The 15,457-nt window shown below is 30.2% G+C and overlaps 5 protein-coding genes across 7 annotated transcripts; 3 read left to right on the top strand and 2 right to left on the bottom strand.

The window, feature by feature from the left end:
- Window positions 1–77: 77 nt before the first annotated feature.
- LOC102680552 lies at window positions 78–1,652 on the top strand. Its single transcript, XM_006608117.2, has 2 exons — window positions 78–1,046; window positions 1,120–1,652. The coding sequence occupies exons 1-2, from the start codon at window positions 986–988 to the stop codon at window positions 1,641–1,643; spliced, it is 585 nt and encodes a 194-aa protein (XP_006608180.1). The 5' UTR covers window positions 78–985; the 3' UTR covers window positions 1,644–1,652.
- A 1,670-nt stretch (window positions 1,653–3,322) lies between these two features.
- On the top strand, window positions 3,323–7,416 carry LOC102680686. Of its 3 annotated transcripts, none has more exons than XM_006608118.2 (13): window positions 3,323–3,576; window positions 3,686–3,806; window positions 3,866–3,996; window positions 4,060–4,194; window positions 4,277–4,444; window positions 4,518–4,606; window positions 4,671–4,848; window positions 5,033–5,255; window positions 5,330–5,491; window positions 5,574–5,728; window positions 5,869–6,104; window positions 6,177–6,408; window positions 6,478–7,416. In XM_006608118.2, exons 1-13 carry the CDS (start codon window positions 3,516–3,518, stop codon window positions 6,732–6,734), a joined length of 2,148 nt encoding a protein of 715 aa, XP_006608181.1. In that variant the 5' UTR covers window positions 3,323–3,515; the 3' UTR covers window positions 6,735–7,416. The 3 variants fall into 3 exon arrangements, with proteins under 3 accessions (XP_006608181.1, XP_006608183.1, XP_006608182.1); XM_006608120.2 differs by having other exon boundaries at window positions 6,458–7,416; XM_006608119.2 differs by lacking the exon at window positions 5,330–5,491.
- Window positions 6,853–7,919, bottom strand: LOC102681009. Its single transcript, XM_006608121.2, has 4 exons — window positions 7,698–7,919; window positions 7,439–7,621; window positions 7,113–7,203; window positions 6,853–7,053 (listed from the first exon to the last, which is right to left on the bottom strand). Exons 1-4 carry the CDS (start codon window positions 7,752–7,754, stop codon window positions 6,998–7,000), a joined length of 387 nt encoding a protein of 128 aa, XP_006608184.1. The 5' UTR covers window positions 7,755–7,919; the 3' UTR covers window positions 6,853–6,997.
- On the bottom strand, window positions 7,916–11,462 carry LOC102681141 (PRELI domain-containing protein 1, mitochondrial). The gene is made up of 5 exons (XM_006608122.2): window positions 11,322–11,462; window positions 10,386–10,620; window positions 10,070–10,283; window positions 9,707–9,955; window positions 7,916–9,636 (listed from the first exon to the last, which is right to left on the bottom strand). Exons 2-5 carry the CDS (start codon window positions 10,475–10,477, stop codon window positions 9,496–9,498), a joined length of 696 nt encoding a protein of 231 aa, XP_006608185.1. The 5' UTR covers window positions 10,478–10,620; window positions 11,322–11,462; the 3' UTR covers window positions 7,916–9,495.
- A 289-nt stretch (window positions 11,463–11,751) lies between these two features.
- On the top strand, window positions 11,752–15,349 carry LOC102681266. Its single transcript, XM_031511651.1, has 12 exons — window positions 11,752–11,866; window positions 11,978–12,187; window positions 12,250–12,435; window positions 12,546–12,719; window positions 12,803–12,927; window positions 13,005–13,507; window positions 13,586–13,788; window positions 13,881–14,082; window positions 14,162–14,368; window positions 14,438–14,527; window positions 14,596–14,883; window positions 14,980–15,349. The coding sequence occupies exons 1-12, from the start codon at window positions 11,813–11,815 to the stop codon at window positions 15,282–15,284; spliced, it is 2,547 nt and encodes an 848-aa protein (XP_031367511.1). The 5' UTR covers window positions 11,752–11,812; the 3' UTR covers window positions 15,285–15,349.
- Window positions 15,350–15,457: the final 108 nt, after the last annotated feature.

The raw sequence follows: 15,457 nt of genomic DNA, 5'->3' as shown, positions 1-15,457 counted from the left end.
TCGCGAGATCGATTCGTATCACTAGTGACTCGTTCACGGTCGTCACGCGACTGATTTTATTCTCCACTAATTTCCAGAACCCAAGAATCAAAGCTCAAACGTAACTCTTTATTCAAGCCAATCGTGATTTGCAAAATCGCGTTTAATACAATAGGACTGAACAGTGAAAACCTGCAATCGAATAGGATGCGAGTAACTAGGAGATCGAACAATCGATCAATCGAATCAGATAAGAACACAATCGAACGATCTCTGCTTCTCCTCTGAAGCGATAGTTGCCTAGTCCGCGGTATCGATTAAAACATGGCAATGTTGCTTTACGGAAATCGATTACGATAAAAAATTGCTCTCGTTTCTAACGATGATCTCTTGCAGCTTTTTCAAACTTTATTACTTCTTTGTATCTTCTCACGATCGATTTTTACATGTCGACTTCGATTCGAATTCGATTCTCTTTACACGCGATATTTGCATTAGCATTAGTAAACAGAAGAGATTCCACAACCTTTGTGATCCTCGCATTTCTTGTGCGAATAATTCATTTCCTTCGAATAATTCTAGTTGTTAGCTTCGTGTCAACATAACGTTGTGATCGAAACGATGGAAATTTGATGAAATTTTTTTCCTTGGAATTACGCGATAAATATAAATTTTTCGTGATTAATCCATTATTAATATATATATTTATCCCTCTGACGTAAATCCAGATAAAGGATTCGGTGATAAACGTCGATTAAACGCGATAAATGCAAGTAAATTAACCTGTAAAATATTCCAATGCAATTTTCCGTTTAATTGTGTATCGCGTGACATGCAAATGCAATTATACATAGTAAATTATCATCGATAATGAGTCAAATGATAGGTTTATCGTGCCAAGGACCCGATAAGGGTAAAAGCAGAAATTTACGATTTGCCAATTCTTGAATCGAAAGTCGAGTCGAAGTTTACGGGATCTACAATTCGGATCGAATGATTCATAATCATGAATACCTCGATTATTTTTTTACTGTTAACATTTCTCTGTGTGTGCTGCGAAAATCAAGGTACGAATCAAAGATCTATCGATCGATCGATTTACTATAATATAATTTAACCGCTAATATGATCGTGTTGCAGTGAAATACAATTCGAACAACTATCACAATGTCCAGACTAATTCGAGCGACATCATTGATGAATTCACGTTAAATTTTGTTAATCAATCGACGCACAAAATGATAAAGATCTTTTGCTTTATCGATTCGATTTTCCCCGATGTAAAAACGATAAATCATTTGTTCGAACTCAAGATGACAAACAACAATCTTACACACTCGTACTTCAAAATCGATTGCCCAAAACGAAAATATCGAAGATCGATATTTGGCATAGAAGAATCGAACTTGATCCAGTATCCGATGAATTACTTGCTATCGTCGATTAGATCGATTGCAAATGTCGCTATCAAGCCAATGTCTTGGACCACGAATCAACTATTAAATTTAATATATGAGTTTATGATAAATGTAGCACTTCCCTGGCTCTATCGTTTTCTCAATGAAATCAAAAAATTAAACATTCTACCCTCACGTTTGAACGATTTAATCGAATTGTTTAACAACATTTATCATCTTATGAAACTTTTTGGTTACATTAACTGATTCTCCTAGTTTTTAAATATTTATATATCTAATAACGATATTCATTTTATTGTTTTTTTACGAAACGAATCTTATAATAAGTTTTCTGCCCGCACATTCACTTTTCTTCATTTCCTATCTTTGTTTCCTGTTTTACATTCGACTTACGAAAATATTTGTAAAAAGCAACGAGAGAAATCATCTCTATAGTTCAAGAAAATGCGGGTATTATGTGTAAGTATCTAATCCATGATTGTTATTAAAATTGTTTGCAAAAGCGATGCGGGAATGAATAATTGTTTTTTTCCCCATTTTTCTTTCTTATCTAAAAAAAAGATTTTTTAAAGAATATTTGACTTTTTTTAAATTAATATTCAAATGATAATGCATATTATCATATCATTATGATATTATCTATGTCATTTCTGTTTATTAACATAAGTGGTTAAAAAAATAATAGATAATAGCTAATGAACGATGAATAGTATCATAAAAATAATTGTTATAGTCTTTAAGCGGTAAATTAACCTGTTATATAATAAATACAATATTTTCCTAAACATTATAATTTAATCGATCCAAATATTAAAGACACTGTTCAATCCTTGATTGAAAATTTTCACTCTATTATAATAAAATAAATAGAAATTTATTTTAAATCTACGATTCAGAATCGGTTCGTTGATCGCTCGAGAAACATAGCATCACGTCCTCGTTAGAAACAATATTTATCGAAGAACAGCGGAGAGACACGAACATGTGTAAAATTGTAGGTTACGTAAACCGAAGGACGCTTCTAAACGAGCACCGTGTTATCGTGTACCGTTCATACACGGAATCCGGGAAATCGAATCGGCGAATGGCCGGCTCGAACGGCCGGAAATATTTGACCAATCGCGATAAGCATCGATGCACCGAGACGAGTCATTTTGCGCGTGACGACCAAGCCTTTTTGTCGGTTACGACCATAAGCGTCCATAAAGGCACGTTCAACCGAAGTCTGGTTCCACCATTAATCTATGATAACCTCAGATCAGCCTAAATTCCACGATGTTCAAATATCTTAAAACCACTTTACTAATATAAACTTGTCACTTGTCTTCAAATATTCTTTCAAACTTTAAATGAAGTCGATTGCTTTCAATTTTCTTTGACTTAAAATGATAGGTCTTGAGTATGTACTTGTATGTAAATTTCTAACAAATTCGCAAATGCGTGTTAACCTAAAATAAAAATAAATTAGATGAAAAAAATGTTTAGATTTTTGAAAAATGAAAAATATAATGGAATTTTAGAGTGACGAAAGAAATATATGTCATAATAACTGATAGTTGTGACAAATAGAACGAATGAAATTAACATTTGACTAATTTGAAAGAGACTTTACCGCGTTACACCACATCGTGATTATTCATTCGTGGACCGTCGTGCGCGCGCGGGCGGACGTATTCGTTTCTATTCGCTTTTCGCAACAATGCAGGTGAGCACATACGCATCTCCACCCGCGTGTGTCAGTTGGTCGTGAAATTGCAATTTGATCGCATGTTTTTCGAACGAATTAAGTCGATCGAAGTACTCGATTTTCTGAATTCCTATTTACGACAATGGATCGTTTATTGTACTGATCGCTATCCTGTCGAGTCTCTTGACAACAACGTTTCGCGCGTCTTTTATCGTTTTATGTTTACACGTCTACATTTATTGCACGTTGTTCCGCGAGAAATCGTAAATTTCGCTAGATCTTTTAGCGTTTTCGATCGATTACGCAAGCGATCTCGACGGTAGATCGTTGTGTGCAGGTCGAGGCAACGTTCGCGAAAATCCTTGGCACACAATATCGAAGCTCGAGAACCGTTTGCACCGCGCGATGCGAGCGGTAGACGAGCGACGAACATGACGACGATCGTTCGTCTTCTTTTAGGAATCGTGTTTTCCTGGTTTCTCGCAAGAACAGGTGACGATAATTGGACTATTAGATATATTTCTATTAGATATATCTATATATTTAATTCAACACGCACGGCCTCTATTATCGACGGCTCATTTACCATTGATTCCAACAGACTGTTGCTCGGCCGTTACATGGGAGAAAATTGGTGGCGTTAAACCAGAAACGTTTGACTCGCAAACAATCCTCTTTAGCACGGTCAATTCGAACGGAATAACGAGATACTGCTTCGAAAGGTAATGCCAAGGAAAAACGAAATGAAAGAACGAAATCTTTGGTCATATATGCATTTCAGGTGCGAGCGTATAAATTGCACCGCATTCATAGTAGACTTTGGGAAACATATTTGCTACGCGATAGAAACAAAGGACGACGAGTTGATACCTGACCCGAATTCGACGTTTTATCATCGAGTTTGCGTGAGAGGTAAGATGATTCGATCATTTTCAAACGATTATTCATCAATTTTAATTTTTTATTTCCAATTAGTTCCGATAAGTTGCACACGACGTAGACTTTGGCAAGTGGAGAGAAGCCCGGGAGCGGTGTTGATAGATTCCAGCGCCTTACATCTGCCCAATCCAATTACGAGAAATCAGTGTTACGAAAAATGTATAGAGACAGGTAAGATCCAGACGTTAATAAACTGTTATTGAATCTGATTTATCTGCGATGAATGTCAAACATCGCCTCGATTTTCTTATAGGAGGAAGCTGCGAATCCGCGCAATTCCGAACATCGAAACCTCTCTCATCGAACGAAACTGCGCTCGGCCGATGCTCTCTCTCGTTGTACGAACGTGGAACCAGACCTCGAGCGTACAGAGCCTCGATGTACAGAGATGAATATCTTCGAGATCAATGTCGAAATCTGTGTGAGTACAAATTTCAAAAAAGACGTTTTAAATCGAATCGAATAATAAAATATCCAATCTCCATTGATTACAGCTAATCGCGAATACTGTTCGTATGCGGAATTTCAAAATGTTTCGTTGCCATATTCGGACTTCGCTTTATCCAATCTTGACGAGGAGCAGGTAAGTTAAAGAAATTCTTCGGTACTTTACATTTCGTTTCATTGGACGGATCGATTCTGTACAGTGCGAGAGAAGATGCGACGCAAGTATAGATGGTTTTATTTGTCGGGGATATACGTTCGACAATTCGTCCAGTAAACCAGTTTGCCTGTTACATTCGGAAGATACCACTAGTTTAGGGGTTAGCTCGCTGATCGATGCTACAAAAACGATATACAGAGAACGGGAATTATGTTTAGATTGTAAGTTGATCAAAGAGAAAGAAATCACGTATACAAGATGTTACAATATTCATCAGAACATTTTCAGAGAATCAATTCTAGCTACTATAAAACTTTACTTTCCAAGACTTTTCATAACCTACAAATATTGTAACATCTTGTGTTACATTTTATAGCTTTTACGTTTCATTCTTTTTCTTATCAGTAAGAGTACAATGCAATGATTCAACGATGACGGTCATGTTGAGAACAAACGATCCCTTTTTTGGCCGAATCTATTCGAATGGATACGCAGATACTTGCAGCGTTCAAGGTACAGGCGGTAATCAAACGATGTTGATGCTACCCATCCCAACCGCGAACAACGTTCATCAAGGCAAACTACATTGTGGCCTGAACCCCGCTTTTTCTGTCGACGATCGAAATCGGCAAGTCGATAACAATTTTCTCTAAACTCTCTTAGGTATTCTCCATTTTATAGAAATAAATAAATTGATCATAGAACGCGACCATTGGTCTGGGCGACGATAGTCGTACAATTCAATCCAATCGTTCAACGGCTCGGTGATCAAGCGATTAGGGTAGGATGCTCGTTGAGCGATCGAGAGCCACCAGAAGCGAAAAACATTACTGTTCATTCGAGTTTCAGTTTTCTCGATCCAAAGTGAGAACTTATTTTTCACTTCTGTGATTCTTATCATTCGTACATAATTATTCACGATACATACATTTTCTATGTTTTTTAGCGCAGGAGTACCGCCAATCTCTTCGACAATAGTCAATGTATCCTCGCAAGTACCAATAGTCACTATGAGAATTCTAGACGAGAATATGAGAGACGCGATGGTCACGCATTTAGGTCAAAAGCTCATATTGAAAATTCAGTTAAGTCCACCGAACGGTAAGCAAATTATATTATACACATAAACGCCTGATTCCTGATATAAAAACAAATCGAAAATATAGAATATTTTTTTAAAAAAATCGAATTTGAATTGTAAATATATATACCTATGTATAATTTTTTATATATGGTTATAGGTCCTTATGATATCACTGCCGGTCACCTTGTAGCGAGTAGCGCTTCGGGTGATGCTTCTTATTTGTTACTAAACGAAGTTGGATGTCCTACAGATTCAACTACTTTTCCAGCGCTCACGAAAGATCCACTCGATGGTCGTTCTTTGATTGCAACCTTTACCGCTTTCAAATTTCCTAACAGTCAGATAGTCCGATTTAATGTAATCGTTCGATTTTGTTTGCAAAAATGTACGCCGGTAAGTTTGATTTACGTCCGCACTTTTTAATTTTTTTAATATTCGTGATGGTTGATTCAACATGTATTGCAGACAGTCTGTAATGGCGATAAACTTTCCTATGGAAAAAGAAAACGATCTATCGAATCTGAGAATACACATTCGATTTATAACGATGAAGCGACACAAATGTTTCAAAATGAAACACCGGAAGAGTTACCGCTTTATCTCTCTATAATTGTACAAAATCCCGTTGCATCTTCGGCTGATCGTTTGTCTTCAAGAGAGAACGTATCTCCCGATACCGTATTGATAACCGGAGAAAGTAAGTTTAATAAATTTCTTTACTTTTATTTTCAGATAATTCTCTTTAGATTTCTTTTCTTCTTTTTAGATTCTATGGACGGATTGCTTTGCATCGATGCTAGTCTTGCCTTGAGCTTATTAATTATTTTACTGATCATTCAAATCACATTTATCGTTGGCTGTCTAGTAACTATTGCACAATATAGACGAACAGCGATACGAGCAGAAGAAGACAGAGCCAATATTCTGGCTAGACATCTCTACGGTATTCATGGAGGAAATCTTGAAATTGCACGAAGAGTCAGATGGGCCGATCATAATGCTTCCTCCGCGTCTCATGATTAACTTGCATAACCTTTCATCATCTTTCATCATACATACATACACACATACATTTTAGATCGATTTCTTAAGTTGATACAATTCTATAGGTAGGAAAGGACACATGAATAGAAATACGATATTTTCAATTAAAACTTGTATTAAAAATGAAACAAGGACGAAAAAACAATTATGCAACTATGCGTTAAAACAGTCTTCTTAAACAGAGAACATTCATAATTTGCATATTAATATTCCTGATCAGCAAAACATTCAAACTATTATCGTTATCTTCCTCTTATTTTCGTAGTCGTGCAACGTCCATAATGTCTTAATGAAACATCTGTAACAAACAATATTTGTGTTTTTTTAATAGATTAATGAAAGTTTAATCTTTCTAACCTTTTCCACACATAGACGCACAGCTTAGTTGCCCAGGATTTTTATATTCAACTTGGTCTGTTCCACATACAGGATTATATTCGGGTGTCGTCTGAAAATTTCATCATTTCTCATTCACTATGAATTATATTGTTTAATTTTTCGATATAATCAAAAGGAAATATTTGATACGAAAGAAAATATTTTGAAGATATGATTTATTATATACATCATTAAATTTATGATAATGATAATGAATGTATATACTATGTATAACTATGATATCATACTTATATCAACGATATTATATGATCAAAGGAAAAAAGAAAAAATATTTTATAACTCACACGACATGTTGCAACACACTGATCGAATTGAGGATCAACAGTAGCTGCTGTAGAAGTAGTTGTTACAGTTGTGGAAGTTTGCCGTAATGGTCTATTTGCTGGTCCATCAAAAATAAATCCATCTACTTCGAATGTGGTAGGTAGCGTTTGAATCTCAATATTGTTCAAATTGGTTAAATCGTTCTTAATATGATCAAATGATAATTAATCGATTTGATTGAACAAAATGATTCGAATTAAACAATTAAATTTTTCTTACCTGTGGAAATGCGATTATATTCCTACTCGAAGCAATAGCTACAATATGTGTTTCCATGAATTGATCTTTTATATGGTACTATTATGGAATATAAATTACTTGATGCACACTTACCTAATATTAGAAAAAACAACCACATTTTGATTAATCAATCGCCTTTGTTTTATATCTTTTATACATCCACTTTTATTTTCTCTTTCTCTTTTTCGTTTTTTTTCAAACTTTATTATTATTTAAATTTCTTTAATGTAATAAGATCAAGGATTTACTGAACGAACAAAATTATTCGCGTACTTTTATAGTTGAGCTACAGACAAGTTGAATGGCGAACAGCAAGTAGTAACAGCAACTAATCAGTGTTGCAAGATGATCGATTATAAAAATTCCTATGCAAATACATTGGATTTTCCTGTTAAGTCACTACATTGCATCGTAGTCAATATTCAAGATAAAAGAAATAAACAATCTCTATCTAGCTTGATTATCTTGTCGAATTATTTATTCGATATAATTTATTTTAAATAGTCTTTTATTCTGCTATGTTATACAGAGCAAAAAGTAAACAGCACAAGTTTGATAAATTACATGCTTCTACATTCATATGTTATTACATATTATGTATATTAGATCACCACACCTAGAAATTCCTCTTTTCATAATTTGCTGTTCAAGGTTAATACTTCTTTTTTTTGTTTCATCCCAAACTAATAAATTAAAAAAAAATCTTAATTTGTTTACAGTACATTTTAAAATATTTCTTGTAAAAATGGAAAAAAATATAAAAAATTATATTTTTTAATTTTTAATAAGATTCTAATAACATATTTATATAGTATACTTTTTAATATATTATATACAATTTTTCTATCTATATAATACTTGCATAAGTTATAATGGTTAACGATAAACATCAAATTAGAATTTTTTCCTCTAAATACACAAAAATGATATTTTAATGTATAGAGATACGTGCATATATGCGCATAAAAAACTTGCGCAAATATTAAATATCTTTTGAATATGAATGCAATTTTAATTTTAGGATTATATACGGAAAGCATATCGGATACCGATATGATACGATATTGATTATTTATTCATACGTGCAAATAAAAAATGCTTAAATACTTACAATTAGACACAACACACTATCGCAAAAATGTGTTATCTACAATTCCTAATTTTTTCTACTAACATTGATCTTTAAGATTTTCGTTTAACGAAATCCTCAATTTTTATTACAACAAATTGAATTCATTTAAAGCTTATGACTAATTTTTCTTTTCATCTATTTCATATTTTACAATACACTCTACATCTTTCAAAGCACGTATTCGAAGCAATTATATATACATTTTTATATTTCGATCCAAATTTTATTCGCTTTGATATCTAATGATACAAGCGTACCATAATATTGCTTCGTCCACACTATTAAGCATCGTCAGTGATCGTTATCTTTGAAAATATATTGCCGTATTTATCGCAAATAAATCTTGTATGAATATTAAAATTGAACATAAAATGGCAGTTAATAGGAATGATAACATGATACAATATTATACATAATTATAGAAGAAATTTTTTAAAAAAATTTTCTCATATTTTTTAACGAATAACGCTAAACAATTTCATTCTATTATTTACTCAATCAATAAACCATCAAATAATTATCCTTTGTTTCCATTTTAAAATTATTCCATTTTAAAAATTTTTTGAATTTTCATTTTCTCTATTCGCCAAATATTTTAAATCATTCACACCGACGATGTTGTTTTAATTATGATTGCTCAGAATGTTATGTAGCATAAATGGTGCCAGCCTTTTTCTTTGCTAAATCAGTTGCCTTTTTTGCAGCATCCTTTACCTTTTCTGCTTTACCTTGTAATGAATGTTGGAAATCTTCTGCAAGACTTGTCTTTCCAGGAAATTCTTCAATCTAAAATAAAAACAGTTAAATAAAAATTTTTTTTTCTTTCATACTGATTCTTTATATGCATTTCTTTTACTAGATGAGCAAAACCCATTTGAGAAAGTGATGGATTCATATATTGTGCCGTGTGAGGAAACAAATGAGCTAGAACGTAATTAAACCCATTATACATCAAAGTACAATTCTTTTTAAATCTATCCAATCCAAATGCTTGAATAGCTCTACTAAATCCAAATACTTGACTATCAATCCAAGCTGATCGTTTTGCTACTGTCCAATTAGAGTTTTCTTCACATACTTTATAAACAACCTTCTCTACAATGCTCTGAAATAAACAAACCACAATAAGAATCAATCATCAAATAATTGTACTATAATATTTGTTATAAATTTATTGCACACAATGATATATTAAATTATATCACACATATCAAATTACCATGACTTTAGTATAACCTAAATTTCTTGTATATGTTGTTAAAGTCTTTGTCTTTGGATCCACTATACTCTCTTCAATAATTTTTACTATATTTTTGCTAACAAATCTCTCTCCCCATTTAGGCACTCTGTTAGTTTTTGTCAAAAGACGTGTGCTATATAATATACCATTTTTAACTTTTCTTGATATAGTATCCTCCGTAAGTACATGAGAACTATACATGAAAACAATTTATATTTTACATTCATTTTTTTTAAATATTTCTAAATGAATACTATTATATGTTTCACAAATATATCTGGAGCTTGATATTTACCTATTAGGATTTGGATATCTCTGCCAAAATCCATATGCAACTTGATTCCAATTAAATTGAAAAATTGTACTACTTTCGTAGTATTTAACCATTCTTAATATCAACCAATATAATTTATTTAATGACCAATATAATTTATTCTTATGATTCTTATGATACTTTTTTAAAAATTTCTTTGCCAAAAGCAAAGTTAATCATGTGTCACAAATCTTAATTCTAATTTGTGTTTTTTAATCTGAAAATAAATAAAATATATGCATTATATAAAAAATATTTTCTTTCATATAGAAAATTCAGATATAAAAAAAATTATTTTATTTAAATGAATCTTTATTATTATTTACAATATATTATAATAATAAATTATATTGCATAAAAAATTAATATATTATAATTCGTCGTAAATTAATTAATGAAAAATTCAGTATTTACACAATAATATTAATCTTATTAAAAATTCATACATATATATTTTATACCATAAAAAATATAAAAAACTTATTTAAAAACAAAAAAATATACATGAACAATATAACATATAATTCAAAGTAAAAAAAAATTCTTAAAATCATCATTTTAATTAAATAAGAATTCAATGAAATTATATAACCTTTTCTATAGTATATTATTCTACAACATTCTTAATTATTCATAATTAATTAAATAATAATAAATTAAGATTTAATTTGGACTTCATTGATTAAGATTTATAATAACATGTTACAAAATAATAAATATGCACTACATTCAATAAAATTTGATTTTTAATCAATAAAAACCGATACACTTTTTGATCATGTAATAGTTGCGAACACTCTTCTAATAAAATATTTTGATTTTGAGTTTTATTCTACATAATATTTTTTTAAAATAATATATGTTCATATTTGTATAAAAAAATTTATGCAAAATTTATAATATATTTATATTACTTACATAGCAAATTATATTTCTTTCATATCAAATTATAAATTGTCATGCAATTAGAAAAACCTACTACAACATCAATATTATCGAACTTCTTTACCGTATTCTGTATATATTCACACACGTGCAAATGCATGCTTGCATATCCACAGTATAGACAACTTATTAAAGAAACAAATAAATAAATTGTTAATGTTATTTTGAAAACTTCAATGCTTTGAAATTTCTGTGTAGACACACATATTTAAAAATATAAATTATTGTTATAACATTTATTATATGTAATAAAGAAAATTACAAATGATTACTTGTGTATCATTTTTCAATATGAAATGTGGTAGAACCGTAGCGATTCAAAACATCAACGGATTACAGATTTCGATTGTTATAACGTAAATTAAAAATCGATTGATTACTATTTTCACGTTGTTTACAAACAACTAAGAGTGACGAGATTAGATTTATCGTCGTTGATTGTTTAAAAATCAGAAAGCTTAAAAATGCCAATAAAGACAAAGGAAATAAAAGGAATATTAATACCTATAGAAGAACAAGTAAGAAAAATATAACAATTTTATAATATTTTAATATTATAATAATATATTTCTTATATTATTTATTTCTTTTTTAAATGAAATAATATTTTAATACATTCGATATCTTAGGTAAATAAATTGAAAGAATTAATAAATACTAACCCTCATAATGAAAATGTTCCTATGTCGAAAAAATCTGTTCTCTTTGAACAATTGGAATGTTTGGGAGAAAAATTTGATTTACTATCGAAAGAAGAGATTAGCGATTATGAAGAAATGGAATCAAAGATCACTAGTATCGTGGAAGAATTTTGTTCCTTAGAATATATTAATGAATCTGTACGTTAAAACAAAATATAAATATTAATTTCTTATCCACTTTTATAATAAATTTTTTACAGATTGAAAATATAGATAAACAAATGGCAAATCAAATTTTGTCTACTGTATTAGATAAGTTTAAGTTAGCTCTTGAAGCTTTAGAAAAATTAGAATGTTTGCCATTAAAGCAAAGATTGACAGATTGTTTAGATTATATTAGAGAAATGGGTCAAGCTAATGAAATTGAACATTTTCAGAACATTAAGGTATAAAATAATATAGTATAAAAATTTTTCATATGATTATATCAATGTTTGGATAAATTATAAATTACTTAATATTATATATAAATATAAATAAAATATTCTCTTATCAGGAATTGGGCTCTTGCATTTTGGAATTGCTTGGACCATTACAAATATATAGGAAAAGCTTAATGTGTCAACTATTAGCTGAAAAGATCATATTATATTTGTGTCAGTTATGTGCAGCATTTAAACTGTTAGTACAATTAGTACAAGAGCAGCATCGCCTAAATGCACCAATCTATGTAATAAAATGTTTTATGATCTCTACATTTTAAAAGCATACACAAGCATATTCTAATAGGATACTTATGCTTTATTTGCATAGAATTGCAAGAAATATGTGTGTGAAAGACTTTGCTTTTGCTTGAAGATGATAATAGAAATATTGGATATGTTAGATCCATTACCAGAAGATGAAGAATTTGAACAAAAAAATCACTTTGTTTATAGGTAACTTAATTTTAATTGTTTCCAAAAAAATAATATTTTACATTTGTGTCTATTTTAACAGTTTATTTTGCATTTAGAATGGACTTGGTATTGGACATCTTATCAGAAATGCCAAATAAATCACTACAAGATCAAATACAGGAATGCAAAGATTTATGGTTTCGAATAGAAGATGTGTTTTCATATGCAATGGCTATTGCACAGGTTTGCAAACCTTGCAATTTTAAAGCAATAACTGGAACCTGTCAATCCATTATATCAGAATATGAAAATTTAAAATTTCAATTAACTTCGGAATCGTCTGATACAGCATTGAATAATTTGTTTATGAATAGTTTGAGCGATGCACTTTATCGTTTAGAACGTAAAATTAATGTATCGGTATTGAATCTTGTTATGGAAGTTTTTAGTGATCCTTTTCATGCTCTGAGAAAACTTGTTACAATCTGTGGTAATTCATTAAGCGCTAAAAAACGATCTAAAAATGATTTATCCAATGCTATAGAAGATTTCGATCAAATAATAGATAAATCTATGCAAATTGGACTATTTGCTATTGCTTCTTGTAAAGATAGAAATCGTAAGTTAATTCATATAAATTGATAAAATTTGTATCATTATTATATTATTTATTTATTCAATTTTTAAATTGTTCCAGGAATTAATCAAGTCCGAAATTGTTTGGCAAGTCTTGAATCTTTAGAAACTGAATTGATTTCCGCCATTACCATGTTTTATTTGCATCCAGACAGTAAAGAGATACGAGCAAATGTAAAGTTATTAACTGCACAATGGCAATTAGAAGTCAATAAATTACATGATGCAATTAATCTGATTATGGATTCTGCTGCTTATTGTCAAGTATTTTTTAAATATATCCTTGGAGTATAATTATATATAATAAAAATTAAAAATGTAAATTTAAAAAAAAATTTTACATATTATTCACTTAGGTAGTTTTAGATGATCTTCAAGATCGTATTTCAGAGATGTCGAATTGTCTTGATAATAGAAAGCCTGTCACTCAAGCACAGGTACAAAGCGTCGTGCTTAGATCGTTATCACTCTCTCGCCAAATTAGTATTACAATAAACGATATTGGAAGTGATATCGTTGAAAGACAAACAATAATGATGATTAGAGAATTAAAAGCTGGTAAATATTTATTATACGAAATTTTTAATTTGTTCTTTTATTGTATGCAACTTTATAATCATTTCTTCCTATTTTGAAGCAATTTTTGAAGCTGATGCTGCTTCAAAAAGTCTTTTAATAGAAAACGCTACTGAACCACAACAATTACGGGTAATAAAAAGATGCGAATTAATATTGAATGTAGTAAAACGATTACATCCCGCTTTAGTTGCTATTATGAATAATACAATGTTAATGAATACAACTTATGGTAAAAATGGCAAGGGACAAGGTGACACTATTCATGGTACGTTATTTTCTCTTTAATTATTAATTTTTACTGTTACATTCATTTTATACACTTCTTTTTTTCTAGATGTGAGTAATAAATTAACATCTACAATTTATGGATTATCCAATGATAATCATAGAAAACCTTTAACTTATGTAAGAACTCCTTATACAGGTAAGAATATTTATATAAATATCATGAATTTATGTTTATACTTTTTAATTATCGATACGTTTTTTTAGTGAGCAGTTGCAAATCGCCATTATCTATACAAACTGCGAATAGTGTTTCTAGAACGCAATTGAATTTATCATGTTTGATTCCTTATATTAAAAAGGGACGTGAAATGCGCACTGAACGTTCAGTCATGTATAAAACACCATGCAAAAATGATTCCCTTGATCGATCTTTGATCGATGAAAAATTAAAAAACCGCAGTTTGACTACCATCAGACAACATCTTTTTAGTAGAGACAATATTAGCTCTCATGACGATACATGTTTATCAGAGGAAAGAATGAATCTAACAGGTATATAAATACAAAAATATTTCATATTCAATTTAAAAATTTTTAATATTAAATAATTTTAATTAATCATTGATTATTAATATAATAAAATTGTAGGTATTTTAGAAAGATTTGTATTTTCTTGTACAAATTTAACTACAACATCAAAATCTCACCATGTTGAGAAAAGTCAACATGATACAAATACTGATGGATCAGATAAAAAGTCTGTTCGACATTTAACAGAATTGGTTGAATGCATCGAAAACCAATCTGATATGACAACAGGTAAAATGGATCAGTGTTCTACAATTGGCGGAGGTGATGGTCCATCAATCGTAAATATATCAAAAACTTACGATGATACGCAACGCTTAAGTAATAATACCGAAATAACGCAAGAACGATTATTTGGAGATTAAATATAACTGTTATGAATTACATTGATAATGAAAAATAATGATCTTCATTGAATTTGAAGTTTCAGTACATTGATCGAAAAATACAAACGTTCACAGTTAAAATACAATGTGTTAAAATAGTTTTTATTAAAAATTAAATGCAATTTATTTTTAAATAAATAAAGAATGTATGT

Source organism: Apis dorsata, unplaced genomic scaffold (genome assembly GCF_000469605.1).
Source record: "Apis dorsata unplaced genomic scaffold, Apis dorsata 1.3 scaffold_29, whole genome shotgun sequence".
NCBI lineage: Eukaryota > Metazoa > Arthropoda > Insecta > Hymenoptera > Apidae > Apis > Apis dorsata.
The sequence above is the reverse complement of the archived record's forward strand: the minus strand, read 5'-3'. Positions and strand labels throughout refer to the sequence as shown.